We start from the raw sequence: 12849 nt of genomic DNA on the forward strand, positions 1-12849 counted from the left end.
CTATGGTGTGGGATGATTTCATTTCTTATGCTGCAAATAAAATCTTCAACAAGCATCTTCTCAAACTTTGGATATTTGTAAACACACCATTCCTGTCTACGTGCTTCTTTACTTTCATGTTTTCTTTCCCCCCAAAAAAAATTTAATTGATTTTCCAAAATTTTTAAACAAACATACATACATACATACATCTTAACTGTATTTGATCCAATCTTAGTGACATTGTTAAGTGACTTCCTCAAATGCCCCGGCTGAATTTCTGTGTATATCATTTCTAACAGTTTTCCAAAACCAATTTTCTCATAAAATTAACTTAATCACTTGACATCTTTCTGTTTTCATTTTGACTTTAAACATATTATTCTCTAACATCACATATTTAAATCCTAAGCCTATCTGATATTTGCAAGTTTTTCCAATTAATTTATCTTAACATATTTAACTAAAAAGTCTTTGAATTTCATCAATTCCTCCTGGTACTCTTCCTCCTTCTGGTCGCGGACTCTCCCAAGTCAGGTTGGCTAGCTCCGAAAAGTCCATTATCTTCATCTGCCATTCCTCCACTGTTGGGACTCCTTGTGATTTCCAATTCTTAGCTAACCAAATTCTAGCTGCAGTTGTGGCATACAAAAACAATCTAACATCTTTCATGTTTTCTGATCCAGATGTTTTATAATTTGCATGTCAGGAAGAAGCAAAGCCACTTAATCATGGCTCATATGGCTTTCTCCCTTTCTCTTTTCCCTAATTTACTCTTCCTCCATTGCTACGACCTTGTTGTCATTACATGCATGCAGTCACTGTTTAGAAACAACCACAAGTTATTAGTCCTCAAGCTTGCAGAGGGAAAATTGAAAGTCTCTGCCTGCAGAGAGGGTGGGGAGTGCCTGGCAGGAAAAAAATATCAAGATGACAAAGGTTCAGGGTCTCAAAGACTTTTCCGAAGAGTTAGAAACTTTGCTTAAACGTTATCAAGGCTGCAACTCCCATCAGCCACAACCAAGAGTGTCAATGATCAGGGATGATGGGAATTTGTAGTCTAGCAACACCTGGAGGGTACATATGCACTAGATCACCCACTAGTTCCCCTCCAATTTTTCAACATCCTCTAAAGCAGGCTTCCTCAACCTCGGCCATCCAGATGTTTTGAGACTACAGTTCCCAGCATCCCTGACCACTGGTCCTGCTAGCTAGGAATCATGGGAATTGTAGGCAAAAAACATCTGGAGGGCCGAGGTTGAGGAAGCCTGCTCTAAAGCAGTGTTCCCCAACCTTGGGCCTCCAGTTGTTTTTGGACTACAATTCCCATCATCCTTGACCACTGGTCTTGCTAGCGAGGGATGCTGGGAGTTGTAGTCCAAAAACAGCTGGAGGCCCAAGGTTGAGGAACACTGCTCTAAAGCATCTAAACTTTAAATGGGAGGGGAGTGATTTTTAAGCATCTGCAAGACAATAAACCCAAGTAGGAAAAGAGTCCCCAGTCACTGCATTGGATTGAACTAGATGACCTTTGGCATGACCTCCAACTCTACAATGCTAAAAGAAAAAAGGCTGAAGCTTCAGACTGATTTTTTCCCCTTCTTTTAATAGTTTGGTTTCGGGTATTAACAGCACTGATACAGCAAGAAAGGTAATTCATGCCCAAATAAAAAATATTACCATTGTAAATAACCGCAGATAGAAGAGACACACCGCAGGGAGGATTTTTGGAGAGCCCCAAATTCATCCAAAGACAGAAAAGGAAATATATATTTATATGGAGTACTCAAAATTAGCAGCAATAGAACAATAAAAAATAAAGTGCATTTGGCTAAACATGTTGCTGTAATATTGGTTGTGGCGGATTGGCTACCAAAATCTAGAAATGGCACCCCTCATGTGTCATTATCAAGTTGGTTGACAGCGGACCTTGTCTTAAAGGAGCATCAAATATCTTAGCGAATGGGCTAAGCGGAGGATCTAGGGTTGTATTCAATGCTAACCCTACTTAGAGTAGACCCACTGAAGTTCATGAGCATGACTAGCTTAGCCCATTCAGATTCCCTCCATCAATCCAAACTGGGGTGTTTTTTAAAAAAGGGGGAGGGGTGGGATGTCATTGGAACAAATTACATGAGGTGTATAAAGGGATCAAAATCTCCACTGCGGTCGGGTCGCCTATCCACACTGTTCCAGAAGACTCCCGAAGAGGCCTGTAGTAGCCAAGGAGTTTATTTCATCCAGGTAGGGAGGGGTGGATTTCTCATCCTGCAATTCATAGCGCGGCTACGTGCATAGCTTCTTCGGCCTGGGAGGTGCACCCTCTAATGAATCTTGTCAGTGCTTGTGGTGCTCCATGAGGACTAGTGGCATGAGAGGCAGACAAACAAATTCCCTCAAATGGAAGGTGGGGGGGAAGAGTCATAATTCAAAAGAATTAAGAGGCACAGGGGATAATGATGTTCATCTGTCCTGTTCAATATGTGTGAACCTCCTTGTTATAAAGCAGGGGTAACAATAATAAAAAAGTTATTATTATTATATATATGTACCATACCCAACTGACTGGGTAGGCAACGTGGTGCCCTTGGAAACTTCTAGCACAACGTGGTGCCCTTGAGGACTCCAACTCCCATCAGCCCTAGCCAGAATGACCAATGGGTATGGATGATGGGGAGTGTAGTCCACATGTGGAATGTACCACGTTTATCTTTAGAACAGGGGTGGGTACCCAAATGTTGAACAGGTTACACCTTACATACTTGGGAGCATAGAGGCAAGAGACAGGATCTATCTAAGCTACCTCTTTGCCCAATAACATTGCCCCGTGTCGCTTCAATCCTAGGCCGGGGCATTTCTGCCAAGCTTGGAAGTTGGGTAAAATAGCTCAGGATGCCTTCCTGCCCTGGCCAAGCCCAACGGACAGATCCCACCCTCTTCCTAAAAGGCCTGGGCAAGGTTTCGAGGGCAGCTCCAAGAGGCGGGCAGGCTGCCCTCCCCTGCAAATCGCCTGGCACCAGGTGACTCGAGAGCTCAGGAAATCGGTGCCAGCAGGTCTCCACGCGTGGCAGAAGGTAAGAGACGTGGTTTGTCCAAAACAACCTGGCGGGCCAAATTCAGTAGAGGCTAGAAGTCCCTTTGCCACTGTCTCAGGTAATCACATAAACTCGTGCAGGGAAGGGCATGGCTTGGGCAAACAGTTGCCTCTCGGACGCCGTGGGTCTGACCCAGCTGCCACGCTCCCTCCGAGAGCCCAGCTTGGCATAAAGCCACTCCAGCGAGACAGATTGCTAGCCCTGCACAGAGTAAACCTATTGAAGTTAACCCTCTCGACTAGCTTAGGCCCATCCATTTAAATGGGCCACATCAGAGCAGGACACATTCACACCACTGTGGTGCCTCTTTAAGCAATCATGGCTTTCCCCCAGAGAATCCTGGGAACTGTAGTTCGTTCAGTGTGTTGTTGTTAGGAGACCTCTATTCTGCTCCCAGAGTGGTTTAACAGTCAGCCCCTCTTTCCACAGGGAGCTGTAGCTCTGAGAGGGGAATGGGGGTCTCTTCACAACTCTCAGCACCCTCTACAGTTCCCGGGATTCTCTGGAGGAAGCTAGGACTGTTAATGTGGTATCGCGGTGCTCTAAATGTGGCCTTTGCGGGATACAATGCTCTGGCTGGACTGCACCTCGAAGAATGCAATATTATTACTATTATAAGGAATAGGGCATTAATTCATTGAGACCTGGAATTGGAAAGGGGAGTGGGAAGTGAGGAGCTTTGGGGCTGATTTTCATCTAAACTTGCTGGGGAAAGGGGATCCAAACAGGATCTGCCCAAGTTGATCTTGACATTTCATTGTTGTTAAAAGACAAAGAAGAGGGGAACGCAGACCAGATTTATCATTCCTCCTTGTAAGTGTATAAACACAGGCATTTTCTCTCCTGCTAATTATTAGCTTATTAACACTATTGGAAGAAGGAGTGGGGAAGGAGGACACTAAAATAATATGTATGCCAAACAGGGCAGGGGTAGAAATGGATAAACCATGCAGAGGCCGCGTGATTCTCTCGGTCTCGTGGCAGAAAACGAGAGACGGGGCAGCGATTGTCTCCTCTGTGACTCTGTGGGGGGATCCCCCCCCCCGCCTGGAAGAGGTTCTGCAAGCGGGTACTCGAGTGGCGAGCAGAAATATCTGCCCTCCTCCTCCGCCTTTCCTCGCTTATCTGCTCTGCTGCAAGTACTGGTGTGTGAACATGTTCAGCTCGCTGTCCAACCAACCGGCTTTATTCCTGCAGAGGGAAAATACGTCTATTACGGGATGTCGTATCCAGGATGTAGGTAAAACGATGAACGCACATTGCTTTAGAAAGCAATTTTGGACCGCCACCACCCCAAAGAAAGGGGAGCATGCAACTGCTAACGATTTCAGTTCTGAGAACTTCAGCCTGCCAGACTCAGCAGGCGTTGCAACAGAGAAGCTAACGGGCCTGCCCCCAATACTTGTGGTCGCATTCTGCTTTGTTGTTGCTTTTAAGGTTTTTATGCAAGCTTTTCTTGTGTTACAAAACAAACAGACAAGGAAAAGTACATGTAGCGTCTCCACCATCAATTCGTAGTGTCTTTTTCACAGCTTGTTTACATTCATTATGAGACATTATTGTTGTAGACATTGTGCAGTTAGGGGAAGAGAAAGGGAGGGAGACGGAGGTACTTTAAATGTAAAGGTAAAGGGACCCCTGACCATTAGGTCCAGTTGTGACCGACTCTGGGGTTGCGGCGCTCATCTCGCTTTACTGGCCAAGGGAGCCGGCGTACAGCTTCCGGGTCATGTGGCCAGCATGACTAAGCCGTTTCTGGCGAACCAGAGCAGCGCACGGAAACGCCGTTTACCTTCCCGCTGGAGTGGTACCTATTTATCTACTTGCACTTTGACGTGCTTTCGAACTGCTAGGTGGGCAGGAGCAGGGACTGAGCAACGGGAGCTCACCCCGTCGCGGGGATTTGAACCGCTGACCTCTGATCGGCAAGCCCTAGGCTCAGTGGTTTAACCCACAGCGCCACCCGCATCCCGTTTTTTTGTGTTACAAAACAAACAAGGAAAAGTACATATAGCATCTCCACCATCAATTCGTAGAGTCTTTTTCACAGCTTGTTTACATTCGTTATGAGACACTATTGTCACAGACATTGTGCAGTTAGGGGGAAAGAGAGGGGAGAGAGGGAGGGAGATGGGGAGTGCTTTACTGTATTTTTCGCTCCATAGGGCGCACTTTGTTTTAGAGGGGGAGAACAAGAAGAAAAAAATCTCCCCCTCTCTGCTCAGCGCCCCTTCAGCGAAGCGGCAGGAGAAACGGAGCCCCTTCCATTTCTCCTCCCACTTGGCTGAAGGGGCACTGCGCAGCTCTCCCTCTCTGCTGAGGCCAGGAGAGTCTTGCTCTCCCGGCTTCAGCAAAAGGAACCCGAAGGCTCCGGAGCGCAGCGGGACTCCCTGAAGCCTGGAGAGCGAGAGGGGTCAGTGCACACCAACCCCTCTCGCTCTCCAGGCTTCAACGAAAGCAACGCGAAGCCTCCAGAGCGCGGAGAGAGCACTCCCTCTGCGCTTTGGAGGCTTCATGTTGCTATCGCTGAAGCCAAGGAGCCTGCATTCGCTCCATAGGACGCACACACATTTCCCCTTAATTTTTGAAGGGTAAAAAATGTGTCCTATAGAGCGAAAAATACAGTAATTGTTTTTAATTCTGACTTTGAAATCATCATAACCTGCCCTGGGACCTGCTGGTGAAGGGCAGGTAACACCATCCATCCATCCATCCATCCATCCTCTCTTGCTCAAGTCCTGCTTATGGGCTTCCCATGGTGGCATCTCGTTGGCACCCATGAGAACAGCATGCAAGACTAGATGGGCCCCCTTTGGCCTGATCTAGCAGCGATTTTCCTAGGTCCTTATGGGACCTCCAGATGCAGAGGCAGTCTATCTAGTTTCCTGGGTTCTTTGGGAGATTTGGCCCCTGGGAGGACTGGGAGATGCTGGACTAGATGGGCCTCTGGCCAGCAGGTTCCTCTTAAGTTCCCATGGTACCAGCATCACTCAGCTTCCGCAAATGAAGCCCTTCTGAGCATTCCACCCTCCCCAGTTCTGCACTCGCCACCCTGGAAGCGGCTCATTGTATTTCACTTTTATCAGAGCAGCTGGTGAAGGTGGAAACTGGGAGACAGCCCTGCTTCCCATATTCCATACCTGAGCAGCTTGGCTTTGCTCTGAAGGGAGTCCAAGATCTCAATCTTTTGATTCAGGGCCGTGATCTCCTTCTCGAGATCTTCTCTCGTCACGTCGACCTGCTGGCAGAGCTGGGCGAAGGTCCCAGCAAGCTCCCTGTCCCAAAAAAGAGCGGGGAAATGGAGAAGAGGAAGAAGTCAATCAGAGGGAAGGGAATAAAATGGCAAGGTAGAGAACAAACACAGCAAGCTGCTTGGCTTTGTACCAAGTGTCCATTTAGCTCAGGGTTTCCTGCGCTGAACAGCAGCAGCTCTCCAGGGCTGCAGACAGGAGTTTTTTCCAGAACTACCTGGCGATGCTGGGAACTGAACTCAGGAACTTGTGCATGATGAGCTAAAATTCCTGTAATGGCTACAAACCAGCCAGAATTTTTGTGAACATTCCATGACACCCAGGAACATTCCATGACACCTTCAACTGAAGTCAGAAAGGCTACAGGATTCTTTGGTCCAATAAGGCAGCAGCGTTTTACGTGGGTCGAACCATTCAGCCCTAATTTAAAAGCTACGTTAAATTGCTGTAGCGTTTATACGGAGGTTAGAATGTTTGTGAACATGCCACGACACCCAGGGCAGGCCTTGAAGTAAGACTGTCTATGCAGGGTTATTCAGCCCACATAATAAAGAAATATTATTCATGAGCAGGATTCAAACTACGAGCAACAAAAGGAATTCGAGATTACTGTATTATTGTTTTGAAATAAGAAGAGGGAAGGTAGGGTGCAGCAAGGGGGAGAAATAATAAAAAAAACCACAATGGAAAATGGGATGGGAAGTCGCTAAAACCAAAGAAAAATCTACAGCGGTACCTTGGTTCTCAAATACCTTGGTGCTCAAACAACTTGGAACCCAAACACTGCAAACCTGGACGTAAGTGTTCTGGTTCGTGAACATTTTTCAGAAGCCGAACGTGCTCCTTTTGAGTGTTACACTTCCGTTTTTAGTGTTATGCTGAGGTCTGCCTGTTTTTGCTATTTATTTTGCGTTTTTGTGGCTCTTTTTGTGTGTGTGTGACTATGTGGAACCCAGTACAGCTACTGATCGATCGACTGATTGCGTGACTACAGTATATTGATTATTGCTTTCATTTTATGGATCCGTGGCCTTGTTAGATAGTAAAATTCATGTTACCGGTAAATTGCTGTTTTAGGGGTTGTTTTTAAAAGTCTGGAACGGACTAATCCATTTTGCATTACAGTGGTGCCTCGCAAGACGAAATTAATTCGTTCCGCAAGTTTTTTCTTCTTGCGAGTTTTTCGTCTTGCGAAGCACGGTTTCCCATAGGAATGCATTGAAAATCAATTAATGCGTTCCTAGGGAAACCGCCTTCAGACCAGGTCCGGGGACAGTCTGCCCCCCGACCTCTTATGAAGGCTGGGGGGGGGGACAAGGGCTTTTCTTCCCACTGCCAGCCTTCAGAAGGCTGTTCTGAAGGCTGGCGGTGGGAAGAAAAGCCCTTCCTCCCACCTCCCGCCCCGCAAACTCCGGGGACAGGAGGGCTTTGCTGCCGACCGCCAGCATTTTAAAAGCCCCCGCTGTCCCGGGGCGATTTTAAAATGCTGGCGGGCGGGAGCGAAGCCTCCGCTGTCCCGGGGAGATTTTAAAATGCTGGGGGTCGGCAGCGAACGCTTCGCTCCCGCCCGCCAGCATTTTAAGATCGCCCGGGGCAGCGGAGACTTCTCTGCTGTCCCGGGGAGATTTTAAAATGCTGGGGGTCGGCAGCGAACGCTTCGCTCCCGCCCGCCAGCATTTTAAGATCGCCCGGGGCAGCGGAGAAGTCTCCGCTGTCCCTGGAAGGCAGGCGGGGGGGAAGAAGACTTTTGCCCCCCGCCAGCCTTCAGAAGAGGTCCAGGACCTCTTCTGAAGGCCGGCTGTGGGCGAAAGTCTTTGCTCCCGACCGCCAGCAATTTAAAACAGGTCCCCGGAGATTTCCCTATGATCTTTCGTCTTGCGAAGCAAGCCCATAGCGAAATTCGTCTTGCGAAGCGCCTCCAAAACAGAAAACCCATTCGTCTTGCGGGGTACCACTGTACTTTCTCTGTGAAAGTGCACCTTGGTTTTGGAACGGACTTCCGGAACGGATTAAGCTTGAGAACCAAGGTACCACTATATTATGTCTTGGAACGTTCATGTGAAGTTTTTGGAAATGTATCTAAAAATAAATAAATAAAAGTTATGTTCAATTGCTCCAGAGGTTATACAATGGTTAGAATGTTTGTGAACATGCCACGACACGCAGGGCAGGCATCTGAGCACGCTGGGCTCTCTCTGCAAGGAATCATTTGTGAGTTTGTAAGAACAGGAGCTCCTGAGAGCCACATCACAGCTCAGAAGGCCACAATTGCGGATAATTCCCCCCCCCCATCCCCTGGAATGCGAGCGAAGCGAAAGACTCACTGCTGAACTTGATGGCTGCAGTTTGAACCCGTGTAGCTGACGATGAGCTGGAGTTTCTCGCCGGCGTAGTCCACAAACTGCCGCTTGAAAGCTCTCTCCTTCGCTCTCGTGGTCCAGGTGAGACGCTCGTAGACGTACAGCAGTCCGTAAAGGCCAAAAGAAAGGGCAATCAGCCTCCAGCCCACAGCCTTCCAGACCTGCGGGCAGGAGGAAACGTGATGGTCATTTTTCTTTCTTTAAAAAAACAACACCTAACACCTGAAAAATCAAATTAAATCTTTATTGTTACAGTCAATGGCCAGCATTAAAGGGGCAAAATAAGACGGCAAAACCGAACAAAAGTAGCACAGAGTAAAATAAAATGGGCCCCAACTTATTGGAAGTCGTCGCCATGTTATGATCTCCGAAGAGTAAAATTACCGTATTTTTCGTTCTGTAAGATGCACTTCCCCCCTCCTAAAAAGTAAGGGGAAATGTGTGTGCGTCTTATGGAGCGAATGCAGGCGGGAGGCTCTGTCAGCGCTCCCTTTAAAGAGCCGTGTGGAGCGTGTGTGCAGCTCTTGGGGGCTGCCCTTCTCCCTCCTCGGGAAAAGCCCCCAAAAGCCGCGCACACGCTCCACGCGTTCTTTAAAGGGAGTGAGGCTCTTGGGGGAGCCTTAGCCGTGCACAGCTTCTCCCAGGCAGGGGGTGAAGCCTCCCCTTGCCCGGGAAAGGCTGTGCGCGGCTAAAGAAGAAGAAGCCAGGATAGTGAGTGGGTTCCCACTGGCTGTTCTAGCTTCTGGCTTAGCCACGGGATGAAGTCTCCGCAGGGGAGCGGGGAACCTTTGCGGAGCTATCCCTGGCTTTTGCGGGACGTGGGGGAAGAAAAAGAAGAAGAGTTTGAATGTGATATCCCGCTTTATCACTACCCAAAGGGGTCTCAAAGCGGCTAACATTCTCCTTTCCCTTCCTCCCCCACAACAAACACTCTTCGAGGTGAGTGGGGCTGAGAGACTTCAGAGAAGTGTGACTAGCCCAAGGTCACCCAGCAGCTGTATGTGGAGGAGCTGGGACGTGAACCCAGTTCACCAGATTATGAGTCCATCGCTCTGAACCACTACACCACACTGGCTCTCGCGCGGCTCTGTCCCTTCCCCCACCTCCCAGAAAAGCCCCCAAGAGCCGCGCTCCCTTTAAAGAGCGCGCGGCTCTTGCGGGAGGAAAGCCAGTAGGCTTGCTTTCGCTGAAGCCAGGAGGGCAAGAGGGATCGGTGCGCACCGATCCTGCTTGCTCTCCTGGCTTCAGGGGTAGCCCCGCAAAGCCTCCTGAGCGAAGATGGAGGAGCGCTCCCTCTTAGCTCAGAATGCCTTGCGTTGCTTTCTTATTTCTTGTTTTCCTCCCCTAAAAACTAGGTATGTCCAATCGTCCGGTGTGTCTAATTGAGCGAAAAATACAGTACTCCTTGGAGTAAAAAGGTGGACTTTTAAATGTAAAAAGAGCCCATGTTTTCTTATATATGAGGAGCACATGACTTACAGCTACATTGCAAGGGAGAGGTCTTTGGAAGCATCAATAGTGTGTGGGGGGGAATCATCCAACTCAGTATTGTCTACACTGACTGGCAGCAGCTCTCCAGGGTTACGGACAGGTGTCTGTGCCAGTCCTAGCTGGAGATGCCAAGGACTGCACTTTCTGCATGCAGAGCCAATGCTCTGTCACTGAGCTACAGGAGGGCCGGGTGAGGGAATCAAAACACCCTCAGATATTGAAGTTCTCCTTCAAACGTACCACTCCTCCAACCACGAGGATGCCCATAGAGGTTCTGGAGGTGAGAGAGGCCAGCCCAGTGACCATCGAGACCATCAGCTCTTCCTGAGTCAAGGATCCCTGAGGTAAGGGAGGCAGGCTTGGGTTGGCTGGAGTCAAAGGCAGAGGACGCTGAACCTAAGTTTGAAAAAGGGGGGGGGGAGAGGAAGGTGCAGAGAGAAGAAAGAAAAAAAATCAGAGAACGGTTTGACTTGTAAGCACTTCCAGTACAATGCAAAAATGCTTAGTTCCTTCATTTGTTTTGATAAGACAAGCTGGGCTATTTTCCCCCCATTTTACAGGCTGGGTTATTGAGGCCAAGGCACAGTAAAAGGGCCCTTTCACAGAACTTAGCATATCACTGTCTCTCCCCAATGGCAGCAGCAGCAGGAATTGTGTGAGAGAAGGGTGTATGTGGAATGCAAATGCACTTCATTTCTGTTTTTAACTATTTATCTGTGCCTCTGTCTTGCGTTTTTGTCTTGTAAGCCACCCTGAGAACTTTTAATGAAGGGCGATAATATACTAAGGTTACCAATCAATAAATACTACGTTCGGGACGTTGATGCTGCAGCGATGTCAGTTGCAGAGAGGAGGCCGCCACCTTGACCTCAACCGCCATGTTTCCCCTTCCTCCAAAGCTTCTATCGCCTTTCTCAATGAGCCTGGGCAGCCCCTGAGTTGTTGGTTCTTCAGTGGTGGTGGTGGTGGTGGGGAAGCGGTATGCAGTGGGTCAGGCGTGGAAGGCAAAGAAGGAGGGTCGAGGGCGGTAGTGGCAGTGAGGCTCAGGCAGCGCAATGCCTCCCTTCCCATCGGAGCAGCCCCAATCCCATTCCTACTTGCGTGCAAGCAGGAGGGGGGAGGGATCCCTTAGCTGGGAAGGGAGGCTTCCCATTGCCTAATTGAGAGATCCCTGCCCCCTCCTGCTTCCACGCAAGTAGGAGTTGGGAGGCTGCTCCGATAGGCAGCATGAAGCCTCCCTTCACAGCTTGGTTGCTGGGGTCAGGGAAGGTGGAGGCAGCCTAGAAGCTGAATCTTACAGCCCCTGCACCACCATCATATGGGGACTTCCGAGCAGTTCCGGAAGCCAGCCAGAGCCAACTGCTCCGGGCTGCTGAGACTGCCGCCGCTGTGTTTCCAGGGGAAATTAGATGAAATCCGGGATGGAATTTGTCCGGGGATCTATTTGCAAATCCAGGGACTGTCCCCGGGAAACGGGGACATCTGGTAACCCTATAATATACATCTGGTAAATAATCATCACCATAATTTTGGGTTCTTTAGAATGAAAGTGGCAGAATCTGCAAGTTCCCCTGTGTGCTGGTTCCTTCTCACTGGGGCACACAATGAGGCACTGTAACTGGGAGGCACTGGGTGCCCCTGAGCACAGGAACCTGCCCTTGCAATGAGTCACGCCACTAGTCCACTTAACTCGGTGGTAGCCACCCGTGTGGTACCCATCATCCCTGGCCATTGGCCACATTGGCTGGAGATGATGGGAACTCAAGTCTAACACAGTCTTGAGGACACCACTTGGCTACCCTCAATGGAAGAAAGACTGTCTGTGTTTTCTTTTTTCCTCCTCCCTCCAAGTTCCCCTTTCCTTTCATGTCACGAGCCTTTTAGATGGTGAAACCTGAAGGAGTCCCATTGTTCAGTCTGGACACACTCAGATCCAGCTCCGAGGGTCTTCAGGCAGGTTTTCTCACTGCAAGAAGTAAAGCTGCAGGGAACCAGGCAGAGAGCCTTTTTGGGCAGTGGTGCCCTCTTTGTGGAACACTCTCCCATCAGATGTCAAGGAAAGAACTATACAACTTTTAGAAGACATCTGTTTCGGGAGGTTTTTAATGTTTTGACATTTTCTTATGTTTTTAGATGTGCTGGAAGCCGCCCAGAGTGGCTGGGGAAACCCAGCCAGGTGGGCAGGGTATAAATTATTATTATTATTATTATTATTATTATTATTATTATTATTATTATTTAATACTCTGCTCATCTGGCTGGGTTTCCCCAGCCACTCTGGGTGGCTTCCAACAGAATATCAGAATATTAAAATACAATAGTCTATTAAACATTAAAAGCTTCCCTAAACAGGGCTGCCTTCAGATGTCTTCTAAAAGTCTGGTAGTTGTTGTTCTCTTTGACATCTCGTGGGAGGGTGTTCCACAGGGCGGGTACCACTACCGAGAAGGCCCTCTGCCTGCTTCCCTGTAACCTCACTTCTAGCTGCAGGGGAACCACCAGAAGGCCCTCGGCGCTGGACCTCAGTGTCCGGGTATATAAATAATAAAATTATTATTATTATTAAGCCACGTTGGTAGCCCCCTGATAATACCAGCTTTCTGGCTCTACCTGGGTATCGAACCCAAGACCTTCCACGTACAAGGCAGATGCTCTATTTCTCTTCCACGACCC

At 48.7% G+C, this 12849-nt stretch overlaps 1 protein-coding gene and 1 long non-coding RNA gene across 6 annotated transcripts in view; one reads left to right on the forward strand and one right to left on the reverse strand.

Moving 5' to 3' along the window:
- The window catches only part of LOC309536582, a 221452-nt gene that overhangs the window by 44680 nt on the left and 163923 nt on the right, over window positions 1-12849 (forward strand). The gene's annotated exons all lie outside the window — the stretch shown is intronic.
- MFN2 (mitofusin 2) overlaps window positions 1961-12849 on the reverse strand; it is a 38217-nt gene continuing 27328 nt past the window's right edge. For all 5 annotated transcript variants that reach the window (XM_082230008.1, XM_082230010.1, XM_082230009.1 and 2 more), the window contains exons 16-19: window positions 10417-10572; window positions 8650-8846; window positions 6215-6349; window positions 1961-4265 (exon numbers count right to left, since the gene is read on the reverse strand). In XM_082230008.1, coding sequence (XP_082086134.1) covers window positions 4196-4265; window positions 6215-6349; window positions 8650-8846; window positions 10417-10572 — 558 coding nt within the window. In that variant the 3' untranslated portion in view covers window positions 1961-4195. The remainder of the gene's footprint in view (window positions 4266-6214; window positions 6350-8649; window positions 8847-10416; window positions 10573-12849) is intronic.

The sequence above is a fragment of the Podarcis vaucheri genome, assembly GCF_965113315.1.
Source record: "Podarcis vaucheri genome assembly, chromosome: 7".
NCBI classification, from domain to species: domain Eukaryota; kingdom Metazoa; phylum Chordata; class Lepidosauria; order Squamata; family Lacertidae; genus Podarcis; species Podarcis vaucheri.